The sequence below is a fragment of the Xyrauchen texanus genome, chromosome 11, assembly GCF_025860055.1.
Source record: "Xyrauchen texanus isolate HMW12.3.18 chromosome 11, RBS_HiC_50CHRs, whole genome shotgun sequence".
Taxonomy (NCBI): Eukaryota; Metazoa; Chordata; class Actinopteri; order Cypriniformes; family Catostomidae; genus Xyrauchen; species Xyrauchen texanus.
In genome coordinates this window covers 42963060-42977710 of record NC_068286.1, presented here as the reverse complement: position 1 = coordinate 42977710, position 14651 = coordinate 42963060, and the positions used below count along the sequence as shown (strand labels likewise).

Sequence of the window (14651 nt, the reverse complement as noted above, 5' to 3'; positions counted from 1 at the left end):
TTTACATTTATGCATTTGGCAGACGCTTTTATCCAAAGCGACTAACAGTGCACTTATTACAGGGACAATCCCCCCAGAGTAACCTGGAGTTAAGTGCCTTGCTCAAGGACACAATAGTGGTGGCCGTGGGGATCGAACCAGCAACCTTCTGATTAACAGTTATGTGCTTTATCCCACTACGCCACCACCACTCACACTTAATGCTCTCACACTTAACTTTAGGCTGGGCGATACATCGAATACCCACGATATAAATCACGATGATTTTGCTGATGATATAAAATGAAAATATCATGAATAATAGTGCTATTTTAAGCCTTTTATTTGGCCATGAAGTTCCATAGAGCGCATCAGTAGACTAATTTCACGATCCTTCAGGGCTATTCAAAATAAAGTGGAGATATGCGAGATGTGTGTGAATCATATGTGATTAATCAACTGCCAAAGGCTGCGATTAAAGAAAGATAAACATGGTCTGTGTGTACTTAATGAACCGGCGACACCACTGTTCTGTGCACATGCTCTCGTGTTTTTAGCACAGTTCACTTGCATTGTGAAGCACTAAAGGTTCAAGCATTCACGCAATTCCAAACATTAGTAACTGCTATCAAGTTATTATACAAATCTACAAACACGGAACAGTGAAGGATAGTTTGACAGCAGTTCACCAGATGCAAAACTCATAACTGTCAAACAAACACTGTATTTCCGGTTTCATAATAATAGCTCCTGGTGAAGGTGAAATAAAAACGACATCACTTGCAGTGTCAAAATACAAACCCCAGTTTAGGGTGAAGTAAATAGGACAGAAATATATAAATTTTTCTTTAACAAATCTTCTCCTGAACATAATAATTCAGTATTATATAATAATAAATCAACTTTACTGAGATCCACAGTATTAATGGAGTACGTTGCAATATTCATCTGGTTTCCATAGTAGTTTTTGCACACCTTGTTACTTTGAAATATGAATTCTACCAGACTTGGTTTCGGTGAAACGTTCGTTCCTCCAACAGAAAAAAATAAATAAATAAATAAAATAAAAAAACACTTTTATGCCATTTCAGAGCAAAAACATAATTATCGAGATGATCAATTTGCTGAAATAATATCGAGATATAATTTCTGAAGCCATATTGCCTAGCCCTAACTAAGCCACATAAGAACTGCATGGCTTTTTGACAGCTGGCTGTCGGTACAGCATAAATGCAGCAAAATTCCAGTTATATTCACACCCATGTTTCATGGTAGTGATGAAACGAGCATCTCACTGCTGTAATGAGGATAAAGTGTGTGCATGTGTGTAGATTCTTTCACTGCTTTATATAAAGGTTTATATCATAATTTATAATCTTAAAAGGGTTTATTCAATCATGTAATTTATTTGAACCACAATCCATCTTCTCGCTCTCCATCTTCATCCTTTTCTCTTTCAACACACCTGGCACCTGTAAGTACTTCTGAGCATCTGTTCTGTTTTTTTTTTTTTTTTGTCTGCTCCTACTTCTCTCTGAAGACAGTGCCAGGTCAGTGCAGGAGCGATGAAAACCTCCAGCCCTCCCATTAACACTCGTCCCTGTTCCTCTGTTCCTGGGCTGAAAGGAAACGGCCATGTTTCTGAATAGTTTGTTGAGAGGCAGGGATGAAGGCTTGTGCTAATGCTCAAACTGCGATCGCCTCTAATGGTCTAAATAATGATCAGAAGCGTAGTCCAATTAAAACAGCTTACAGTCACTACAAAGCCCAGTGCTCATCTCCCATGCTGCACCTTGCCTGCTGAACAGCCCACGGGTTGGGTGGGTGGGTGTATGCGCATGTGTGAGACGCAGACCTACTCGAGGTGAAAACTGAAGAGCCCTTCAGGGACAACGCTTGATTTTGAGCACGGAGCAACAGTTGTCTTCATGCTAAGTGGAGTTTAGAAACATTCTGATTTGGGCCCAAGTGTTTCATAGAGCCAAGTGTGCTAAAATAGATGCTGTTGTTCTGGTACAAACCAGGAGACTAAGACTGGGAGTGGACTCACAATACAACCCACACCAGCTCTGGGGACCAGCTGGGCCCTCATAATACAAGCTTCCCCATCCTTAAACAAGAGTCATTAATCCAGATGTGTATGTGGTAATTTTGAAATGTTATTAGGTTTTAAATTGTATACTATTTAGCACTTTGGTCAACTCTCTTGTTTTAAATGCTATATACACTGCTGTAAAAAATTATTTGCCCCAACCTGATTTCTTCTTTTTGTGTTTATTTTTCATACTAAATTATTTTAGATCTTCAAACAAGATATAACATAAAAAAGGCAACCTGATTAAACACAAAACACAGTTATGATATTATATATATTATTTATTGAAGCAAAAAAGTTATCCAACACATATCACCCATGTGAAAAACTAACTGCCCCATTAAAACTTAATAGCTGGTTGTGCCACCTTTAGCAGCAACAACTGCAACCAAATGCTTCCGATGACTGGAGATCAATCTTTCACAGCTCTGTGGTGGAATTTTGGCTCACTATTTTTTGCAGAACTGCTTTAGTTCAGCCACATTGGAGGGTTTTCAAGCATGAACTGCCCATTTAAGGTCCTGCCACAGCCATCTCAATCAGGTTCAAGCCAGGACTTTGACTAGGCCACTCCAAAACTATAATTTTGCTTCTTTTGAGCCTTTCCGAGGTGGACTTACTCCTATGCTTTGGATCATTGCCTCCTCAATTATTGCAAGTCGCCCTGGCCCTGAAGCAGCAAAGCATCCCCACACATCACACTACCACCATGCCTGACCGTGGGCATGATCTTCTTTTTGTGCAATTCTGTGTTTGAGTCACGCCAGATGTAAGGGACCCCTGTCTTCCAAACAGTTCTACTTTCGAGTCCACAGAATATTCTCCCAAAAGGTTTGAGGACCATCAAGGTGTGTTTTGGTAAAATTCAGAAGAGCCTTAAATGTTCTTCTGGGTTAGCAGTGTTTTTCACCTCACCACTTTTTCATTAATGGCATTTTTGTTCAGTGTCTTTCTGATAGTGGAGTCATGAACAGTGACCTTTATTGATGCGAGAGAGGCCTGCAGCTCCTTGGATGTTGTCCTTGGCTTTTTTGTGATTTCCTGGATGAGTTAGTTCTGTGCTCTTGGAGGAACTTTGGAAGGTTCACTACTGTGGCAAGTTTTCTCCATTTGGAGATAATGGCTCTCACTGCGGTCCTTTGGAGTCCACAGTGAAATAGCTTTGTAACCCTTCCCAGACTGATGCATTTGAAATCAACTTTTTCCACATCATACCTGGAATTTATTTTCCAATACTTTTTCACACAGGCCCAGATGGTATTGGATAGCTTTTTGCATCAATAAACAACATTAATTTTAAAACTGTATTTTGTGTTTACTCAGATTACCTTGTTTTATGGTAGATTTTGTTTAAACATTTTTATACAATTTAATATGAGATATACAAAAAAACAGAAGAAATCAGAAGCAAATAGTTTTTCACAGCACTGTAAATACATTAGAGATTAAAGCACAAATGCTATGATTTAATTACATAAATATGGTTTACATATCCGCTTTACAGTGGATTAGTGGTCCGCTTAAATGATACTCACTGGGCGAACAGGCTACGCATATTTCGCCAACAAATAACGACAAAATACAGTGAAGTTTATGTTCTGCCAATGTGCTAGTTTGGTTACATTTCTCCTATCCATATACATCTCTGAAATTGATGACAAAGGAGAAATCGGCTGGTCAAAGAGTGTTGATGATTGGTTAACTTATTGTGGGTGTGGCTTTGCCATTACTTATTTGCAATCGCACGTGCCAGCTGAGGAATATTAACCCAAGTTATGGTCACTAAAATGGATAACTTTGAAGCCTGTCTCTAAGAGACTGTGTAGAAGTATACTCTGCAAAGACAATGTGGCCACGACAAATAAGTAAGAGAGATTTGAGTTTTTAAAAGTGAAAGGGGCAGTAACAAGTTTAATAAAGCAAAGAAGCTTTATGTTTTGTCAAAATGTTAATCTTTATTTTCGTTTCGACTTCATACCGATGTACGGGTACTTTTACGGGTACAGCACTACTCAGATCAACACTTAAAATAAAATCACAGCCATGAAGATTTCAAAACCAGAGCAAAAATGCTTATGATTCTCATAAACTGATAATGTCAGACTACATTCACACCCACTATACTCATCGATACAAATTGGGTAACCCATTTCATTGTAATAACTTGGCTCCTTCACACTCAAATACATTAAAATAATTCGATTCTTTTGAGTCATCACTCAAAAGAGCCTGGCATCTTTTTAGTAGCTTTATTGTAGTTAAATACTGCAGCCATCACCCTGGTTTCAATCATAATAATAAGCTTGCTTTTTACAGAATGAGTACAGTTTGATGCAGATACATTTTCCTACCTTACTGAAAAGATGACCAAACTTTTAAAAAGAACTGACTCAAAATAATTATTCATTTAGGAATCAAATGTAACTCCCTCATCAGAGATAAGAAAAAACTACAAAAGGTAATGTAGAAACATGTGTTGTAGGCCTATCATCTCCCACTCATCATCATTAGAAAACAGGAGGCGAGACACTACAAACTTTAATCATAATAGGTAAAGCACGGTTACAGCTCCTTAATCCGTTTGTTCACCTCTAACCCATTCTCTGGATTTCTGTTAAGAGTCAGCAGAACTGAGCTCCATGTGTTTGGTCTGGACCAGCCCCAGAGGGGATTCTAAACCCTTCAAATGATCTTGAACTGCCCACATGCATGCTTGCGCATACACAGCCTCATAGGTGGAAGGGGAGTGCGTGTGCCCGAGCACACCAGAAATCCGTTTCTCTATTGATTTTATGGGACCTGATAGCCCTTTTTCCCCCTCTCTCCCTGGCTCTGCACAGTATTGAAGGCAAGACCGTACACCTTCCCCAAAATAAGCCACAGGAGACTTAACACCGCCCCTCCTTCTATGAATACATGTGCATTTGCAGGCAAATATCAATTCGATGAGAAGGTGAAATATGCAATAGGATAAACAGACAGGGGAAAGTCACTGTGAGAAAATGAAAGGTGGATCGGGTGGACAAAAGAGATAGAATGGGAGCGAGAGTCAGAGAGAGAGCGGTTCTGTATTGAGAGCAGATGGTGTTAAACTCTGGGGATTTCAGTGTACCGAGCTTCTCTCATTATCAGAGCAGCCATTCTGATCTCAGTCAATATCACACTCATACACACTTACACACACCCTGCTACTGTATATCCCACCAGTTAATATCACATTTACACTCTCAGGTAAAGTACCTCTGATTATCCATCCAGTCAATATCACACTGAGATACATTCACATATCGGGACAAATCACGAGATAGAAAAAGAGAAGACAATACAAAGACTTGCTTAATGACAAAAGGCCCCAAGAAAGCTCCAAATTCTTGTAAGTGCAATGGCTGAAGCAGGCAAGCAAGGCAGGTTGCTTGATACTTATTCTATCAGACAGGTATTTCCAGTCTGGGTCCTTTAGTAAAGTGAGTGTGTGTTGCAGATTGGCTACAAAGAGCAACTGCCAGTAGGCAAATACACCTGAGCCTAACGCACAACACCTGAGATACTACCCACAATGTCTACCCCCTACTGACATGCATGCACAGTTGTCATACATGCCCTGATGTTTTTTTTTTTTAAACATATGTTATCAAAACCACAGCTCCTGTCTTATAACAGTTCACGAGCAATGGCTACATTAACTTAGGTGTGTGAACACATGTGCGTGCATGTATTTAGTCCTGCCAGCTTGTTGTGTGGGGCTAAAAGGAAAAGCTGTGGCTGATTAATCCCATCATGTGGCAGGAAATAAGTATGCCAGAAACTTGAATACTTTTTTGGGGGAATATTTTGGAATTTCCATTCCTCCGACATGACCAGCTGAAGAAACCATAAAGCACCACGATGCTGTTAGACACGCATGTCAATGAAGGTCAATTATTAACTTAAACCACAAAGTTGGAGGGAACAAATGTCTAATACTGTAGGGGAAAACTATGTGCTATTTTCACCCAGTGGATAACAACATTAAGTATCCAAAACCGAAGAGAACTGTCACAGCTTGTGTAATTTAATAAGTGTGAGTTTGTCTGCAAACACGTATCAGTTTATGCCTTGGCATCATGTCAAATCGAGTGCTTAAGATAAACCAAGATGAAGGGCCAATATGCATGCGTAGATCAGTGTGGCATTCATCAGAGAAATGTACAATATTGCCCTTCTACAGGAAAGAAGCCCTCTCTTGACACTTAAAAGCACAAATGCCATTAAATAACTTCAAGTTTTTAATGTCTATTTTTAAAGAACCATCTTTAGACTGGACCAGAAGAGCTGTGGCATAACAGTTCTAGTTTGAGATTGGGATGCACGATACAAATTTCTCTCCTGATCTGATTCCGTAACCTGAAATCTCAGAATCAGCTGAAACCAAGTCTGTTTTGAATATCTATACTCTACTGTGTGATACTAATTGGGGACTCTTTTATATGTAGGGATGCACAGATACCACTTTTTCTCTTCCGAGCCGATATAAGAAAACTCAGTATCGGCCGATACCGCTCCCGATCCGATACCAGTGTTGTTTTTTTTGCATAATCAGTTTAGAATATCTTTAGATTATTGTGTGGAACTAATTGGGTGTGCTCTTTAATATGTAAAGAAACACAAACCTCTAACTAGGGCTGTGCAATTAATCAAATTTTGATCGTGAATTTGATTTTGGCTCCTAACGATCACAAAAACAATGTAATTGGGAAAAAATATTATTTTGCACATTACGTTTTGCAAGTAAACTGTTATTTTGTCTTGTGTTCTGAATGACACGTGCACTTTCGCCCCTCTCGAAAGCTAAACTCACTCAGCCAATAGTCAGCGAGGTCTAGTTTGTGGTATCTGGCGGCATTTAAAAATCAGCACGAGCGAACAAGATGGCGGAGGGAGAAAAGCAGCGTTTGGTGAGCAAAAATGGAAGAGCAAATTCCATTGTGTGGGAGCAGTTCGGATTCAAGGAATCCGACGTGGACCAGAAACTAATCACGTGCAAGATCAGATGGTAACACCACAAATCTGTTTAACCACCTTAAACATAAACACAGAGTCACGTATGACCAACTTGTAAGGAAGAAACAGAAAGAGAAGACAGCCCCAATGACATTGTGTGCAACACAGTCTTCCATTAAAGATGCACTTTACATACTCCCTACCAGTCGAGCTCAGAGAGGCACAGAAATATAACAGATGCCATTGCATACTTTTTAGCTAAAGACATGTGCCCCATTAGTACAGTCAACAACGATGGCTTCAGAAAGTCGGTCAATACTTTGGATAAGCATTATGTTTTGCCATCTCGCCACTATTTCACCAGAGTTGCTCTGCATGCGTTATATGAGAAATGCCTGATCATGTGTAACATGTGGGTATTTAATTGTATGTAAATAGGTTATTTTAACAAAAGTAACAACAATATTAGAAGTAATGAGCAATTAATATGCGAGTTATGGTGTGATTGTTTCTAACATTAACCTACTACTACTAAATAATAATAATATCACTGTGTAAACACTCACTCACACACACACACACACACACACGTGAAAAGTATGCTTTGATGAAGGTTGTGATGATCATAATAAATATGTATTTGTTGTCATCTTAAAATGATAATTTATATATTATTCATTTTAAGGGGAATTTGAAATGTTAAACGGGAAAAGTATTAAGGGAAATTTCACAGTTCAAGTTGTTTTCACTGTTGATTTAAGTGCAATAAATGCAACATCTTTCCAAAAGTCAATGTGTAATCGTTTAAATAATCGTGATTATGATTTTTTCCATAATTGAGCAGCCCTACCTCCAACTACACATTATTTCAATATAAATGTATAGCTTATTAAGGAACACTTTATTATTAACTAGTATACTGGATAATGTAGCAGCAAAATTAACAGTAATTCCAGTATAAGTCATCAGCCATTTTTGTTTTGTTTTTTGCAAAAAATAATTTCAGCTTGCGTCTGGACTTTTTTTTTTGTTCAATTTAGTTGTAAGACATCAGTCTACTTTTCATTCAGTTATTTTTTTTAACCCATTCAACTTAAATATTCTTATAATTTGTAAACAAAAGATAATAATAATAAACTATAATCTTAATATATCTCAATAATGCACCGTTAACTTTTACATCCTCATGCTTTTATTTTGACATTCTGAACTCTCCAGGAAGTCCTGTATGTGTGACTGTTTGTAGTTAAGTTCACAGTAGTTTAATTCACTTATTCAAATTCTAGTAAAAATGCACCTCCAGTGCTGTTCTAAATGCATATTATAAGTGAACCGAACTATTGAGCATCTAAATCCGAGATGATGTTCGTTAGTAGCGCTCAATAATTCCACACCGTTGTGAAGGCTCAAAATAGCCGAGAGTGTATGTGTAAACAGAGCAGAGCCATTCACTGACGCGCTGGAGCTGTGCGTGCATTTTATATATTTACTTATAAAACAGCCTTTTGTGATTCACAGAGCTATCACACATCTTCATGCGTGATAGATGGCTTTGAATAAAATGCACGAATCATGTGAACTGATTTAATTGTATTTGTATGGATCATGTCATTTTTTTTACTTGACAGTAATGAACATGACTAACACACAGCAGATTTGGATTGGGCTCGTTAGACGATACCTGATCGGTCTAATACCGTCGGAGTATCTGATCAGTGCATCCCTAGTTTAAGACAGCAAATGGCGCAAATGGTATGGCTTTACATCCCTTAAGTTAACCAAGTTACAATTTCTCTGCTCAGTCTCACTACAGTACCGTATTCAAACATAAAAGAGCTCTGTTTCAGATTCAATCCATTGACAGTACACTCACACATAATATCTGTCTAACCAATAGAAGAATTTCAAAAATGTTAAGGGGACACAACATGTATGGGAAAAGCACAGATTATCTCCAAAAAGTGGGGGGTTGAACTTTTTTGCTACATCCCCAATCTTTTTATATTATAAAACAGCATAAATTAAACATTTTGGATTCAATATTTTGTATCTATGAGGCCATGTTACAGGGGTGGGAAACAGCGAATATGTGCAGCTATATTATGTGTTAATCTGTAAAAGTGAAAAACCAATAAGTGTAATGTTCCATACAACACACTTCACAGATCGGTGGAGGGAGCCAATAGCTGTCTTCACCCCTATCCTCTGAGATGTGGTCAAACAGAACTACACTCATGGCATGTATCCTGATAACATGAGGTTTACGATATTTCTGATGCTCTAGGATCGACCACATTATGCCGACATACCGATAAGCAGCATCTCATCCCTTTCAAAAATCAATAGCTCATGGCAAATTTGCGACCGATCATTTTCACATTTAAATGAGCTTTGCGGCAAATGGTCCATTGTTGCCAATGGTTTGCAGCAGGTTCGCCTCTACCTGCGAAGAGCTGCAAATTTCTGGCAAACATTTGTGGCGAATCACAAGCTCATTTGCATGTGAAAATATTGAGTGGCAAATTTGCAGCTAGTTTGCCAGAACTCTAGATTTTTTGTGAGGGCTATAAGACATCTTTGCATCTCTTCAGCATGTTTACCATTCCATGTGGCGCAACCGGAAGCAAGCTGCATCAGCAGTGTTGGAGACCCCGGTTCGGATACCGCATTGAAACTAAGTTGACGTCGCATTCGCGTAATCAGTGACGAGCGTGATTCGGAGGTCACATTTTTCCCCCTTACATTAGATTTGCAATCCACTTCTGGTTCGGTTTAGGTATGGGATTTGAGTTGGGGGTACAGTTTATAAAACATGCATTCCTTTTCACTGTATTACAGCCTGTTCAGCTGAAAACATCTCGCTTCACAACTTGCTTTGGCGGCCATCCGTGGACATTATACCAGGAAAATGGAGCTCAATCATGCTCATTTGCCCAACAACAGTTACCGCTTTGGCCACTGGGGGCAGTGTTTTAAATTTCGGTAAGCGCAGACTGACTTCAGCTTAAGAAAAGCCAACCTACCGTTTCCGAATTCGCTGTGAGATCAGTCTGATCCTGAGGGTATGGGGAAACATGTCCCACCCAAATATGCGACAACATGAAATTATGAACACATTGTAAATAAATTACTGTCCAGTGTTCACCCCTAAGATGCAAAGATATCAATAACCCTGAACTACTGATCTTTTAATAGAGCACTGTCTTACCTGCTCCGGTGTTTCTGTGCGTTCCAGGCCCAGCGTGTCTGTGGCTTCCCGGGGAGAGCATGCTCCCGGGCGGCCGCAGGTTTTCCGTGTGTCCGTAAGCAGCTCCGAGTTGCTGCTGCTGTTGGTGGTGGTAATGATGGTGGCTTACTCCTCCAGCGGGACTCAGAGCACCACCCCCGCTGGCGTTCGCGTTAGAAAATCCAGCATGGTAAAATCCAGACCGTGAACGCGATCGAGTCCTGGGGGGCTCCATAGTCACCGGATGGTGGTGGTGGTGGAAAGAGGACGCGGGAGGGGAATGAGAAGCCGCGGAAGAACTCTCAAACGCTCCGAAGAGTCTAGCGCCGCCCAGGCTGTGGCCCCCCTCCAGACCCACGTATTCCGCTTCCCGAGCCCCTGCGTCCTCGCATAAATCAGCGCGCTTAGGGACGGGATCCGGGGAACAGACGCGGGGCTCTTGAGACGCTGAATGACCAGTAGCGGCGATTGGCATTTCCTTCCGGCTTATGTTATCCCACCTCTCTCTCTCTCTTCCTCCTCTCCGATTCCACGCCGGAAAAACACTTGCAGATGAAAACACTGTTTAAAAACAGTTTTGGTCATTAAAAACGCTTACAGATGATAAACACATTACAACTAACATCGTTTGAGTCACTAAAAAACACTTACGAACTAAAAACGAAACACCGTTCGAGTGTGACTCACTAAAAACACCTACGGATTAAAAACACAATACACAAAATACATTTAAAACGTAGCTCCGAGTCATTAAATTGAAGAACTGGATATTTATGATAATCTACAGATGAGAAGATCTTTTGTTTTGTATTTGGAGCGTCATTCCTTTTTACGTGGATCGTAGTTGCTGCATTCAAATAACAAACGATAAAATAATCCCGTCTATGGTGACATTTAAATCCTTTTAAAACATTTAAAATGTCATTTCATCCTAAACGAAAACTTCCAAAACTAAAAACATTGTCCTATTAAACGAACTACGTCATCAAAACACCACGAAAGCTAGTCGCGACGAGCTACACGACACATGACGCACGTGTGTGATGTTTATGATGAGTGAAAAGTAAATAAAGTCAATAAATAAGAGGGAGCAGCTGGTGATCGAACACTTCCGTGAAGCGCTAGCGTTAGCTCACCGCTACACAAAAACACACACACACACACACACACATATAGTATTACTTCGCTAATGCTCCTATAATGCCCCTAACAAACACAAAGCCAATCACAACCCATTTATTCAGTCACACGGTGTTTTATTGATGTTAACCACATTTTGAGTGGAATACTGTGGAGGTATTAGCTCGCGTTAGCAGTAAATGTTGCGCGGCTGGCTTTAGTCCACCATCTGCCTTTGGTCTCACAAAACTATCAAAAATAAAATCCGGCTCGTGCTTTAAAACCTAAGGGCCAATTGTCCTGAATAGGCCACTCATCGCTGAATAATCTGCCTAGGTTATAAAACATATTTATATACGGTGTTTTGTGGTGATCAGTAAACGCTGGCAGGAAAAAGCAGAAGCTTTCTAAAGTACCTAATTATATTTACATCAGTGGAAAAACGGACGACTAAATCTTCCTTTTCCACTCCTACCACTCAAACAAATATACACACATATAAGCTATGAAATAAAAAGAGGAACTCACCCACAGCTGTGTGTTATGAAGTGTTTTTAAGCGGATCTTTTGCCGTGGTGCTCTTGCGCTCAGACGGTGTCAGTGAGAAATAATGTGACAGACCATCAGCGCGATATCACAGCTCCAGCAGAACAGACCAATCGAGCACAGAGCGATTAAGAATAGTAAAGGAAACCAAAAAAAAAAACAACAAATGGAAACCGAATTGCAGTCTTCTTTCGCTCATTACCTAAATATTCATGAATTAGGGACATCTTCACGATCCAAGACGACACAATGTTCTCAATTCATATTAGACAGGCCTACATTCAGCCTCAATTCTTTTCAGTTAAAGTCGCACTCCGTATTATTTCATCATTAAAAAAAATGTAATCCCAAAAAATGAAACAACCCCACCCCACCCACCCCCTGATCAACAACTTTTGGGCCTGTTGCCATGTAAAATCCTGTGTCGATTTCTCTTCCCAGTCCAGCCCTGGTTGGGTGTATTACTTTTGAAAAAAAAAAAGTAAGGGATTACTCTTACATTTTCAGTAATTTAATTACAGTTACTTCTGATCATTGTGTTCAATACTCAGTGTTGGGAATTAATGGAATACATGTAATGGGATTACATATTTAAAATACAAAATATAAGTAAATGTATTCCACTACAGTTACAGTTTAAATAATTGGTAATTGTATACAGTTACATTCAAAAAGTATTTTGATTACTGAAGAGATTACTTTGCATTTTATTGTCATTTGTTTCATATTTAATATTTAGTCCTTTCAGATGGAAAACATTTATACATATAAATGATGCGATCCAAAGTGCATTTGAACAGCGGTGAAACCCTTTCTTATGATGTGTTACATTCATACGAGTAGACACAGAAGTACGTTTGAAGTAAGTTGAAAAGAAGAAGAAATAGAAATAAACCTTGTGTAAATTGTCAGCTTTACACTAAGCTAAAATGCTATTTTTTGCAATTTTACATGCACACGTTACCAGGCACGATCATATATTTATATCAAGAAAATTTACGTTGGATAATAATATATTTTTTTCTAGTAAGATCTTTGATATTAGGGCAAAAATCATATTCTTGATAATAATTTGTGTATTGTTTTCCTGTAAAAATATCTAGAAATCCTTAAAACAAGATCAATTTGATTTATCTTGTTTTAGAAACAACACTGCATTAGATATTTATGTTTTTCAGAGAATCTATTTTTAACATGTGCGTTTTGTCTTACTGTACTGGCAGAGTTTTATAGTCAAAACAAGTGAAAATAAATCTGCCAGTGCTGAAGAAGAAATCCAAAGTATTTAGAATACGTTACTGACCTTGAGTAATCTAACGGAATACGTTACAAAACCTTGAGTAATCTAACGGAAAACGTCACAAAACATGATCTTTAAGTGCATATTAACTTTATGTTGCTTTAACAATATCAGGGTAAACAAAATGAGTGTGTCAGAGCTGTGATGCAGTGGGCAACACAGATGCCCAGGACATAAAAATGCTCTTTGCTCACGGGTTTGAGTCATCTCCTGATACTGCTCCCCACTCCCCACTCCCCACTGAACATCGACGGCTCCTCTGTGGAGATCGTCAAGAGCACCAAATTCCTTGGTGTTCACCTGGCGGAGAACCTCACCTGGTCCCTCAACACCAGCTCTATCACCAAGAAAGCCCAGCAGCGTCTCTACTTTCTTCGAAGGCTGAGGAAAGCACATCTCCCAACCCCCATCCTCACTACATTCTATAGAGGGACTATTGAGAGCATCCTGAGCAGCTGCATCACTGCCTGGTTTGGGACTTGCACCGTTTCGGACCACAAAGCCCTGCAGAGGATAGTGAGGACAGCTGAGAAGATCATTGGGGTCTCTCTTCCCTCCATCAAAGACATTTACAAAAAACACTGCATCCGCAAAGCAACCAGCATTGTGGACGACCCCACACACCCCTCACACAAACTCTTTACCCTCCTCCCGTCTGGCAAGAGGTACCGAAGCATTCGGGCCCTCACGGCCAGACTGTGTAACAGCTTCTTCCCCCAAGCCATCAGACTCCTCAATACTCAGAGACTGGTTTGACACACACGTGTCCTGAGTTGCACTTTAATAACTGTCACTTTATAACTGTCTGCTACCTCAATAACTGCTATGTGCATAGAACATTATCTCATAGTATGTTATGTTTACATTTTTAAAAACTGTCATCTTTTTGCACTACTGAGTACTGGTCGGCGCTGCACTGTCTATTGTCCTGTTCATTGTCAGTAATTTGTTGTACTGTCCTGTACTTTTTGCACATGTTTGCACGTGCACTTTATATAGGTATATATAGGTAGTTTATATAGGTATTTTATTTCGTTGTGTAGTCTCACATGGTCCTATGTTGGTCCTTTGTTGTTTTTATGTAGCACCATGGTCCTGGAGGAACGTTGTCTCGTTTTGCTGTGTACTGTACTAACTGTATATGGTTGAAACGACAATAAAAACCACTTGACTTGACTCTTTCTACCCTACTTTCCTGTACAATCTATTTTTCTATGAATAAAAAATGCAAAAGCCCAATAAAAACCAAACAAAGCGAGCACATGATCTATATCAAATTGCAATATTAATCAAACAATAATAATGAAATAGAGAAAAACACTTATTGTTCTTATAAGTCATTATAAGCCCTTTAAAACTGAAAACAAAATTAGGCTTAGAAATAGCTAATTTTGTCATTTTAAATC

General features: G+C 39.3%; 1 protein-coding gene across 2 annotated transcripts in view; it reads right to left on the bottom strand.

Moving 5' to 3' along the window:
• LOC127651757 (E3 ubiquitin-protein ligase RNF38-like) overlaps window positions 1-12037 on the bottom strand; it is a 53520-nt gene extending 41483 nt beyond the window's left edge. For both annotated transcript variants that reach the window (XM_052137761.1, XM_052137762.1), the window contains exons 1-2: window positions 11928-12037; window positions 10263-10841 (exon numbers count right to left, since the gene is read on the bottom strand). In XM_052137761.1, the coding sequence (XP_051993721.1) occupies window positions 10263-10755 (493 nt within the window). In that variant the 5' untranslated portion in view covers window positions 10756-10841; window positions 11928-12037. The remainder of the gene's footprint in view (window positions 1-10262; window positions 10842-11927) is intronic.
• Window positions 12038-14651: the final 2614 nt, after the last annotated feature.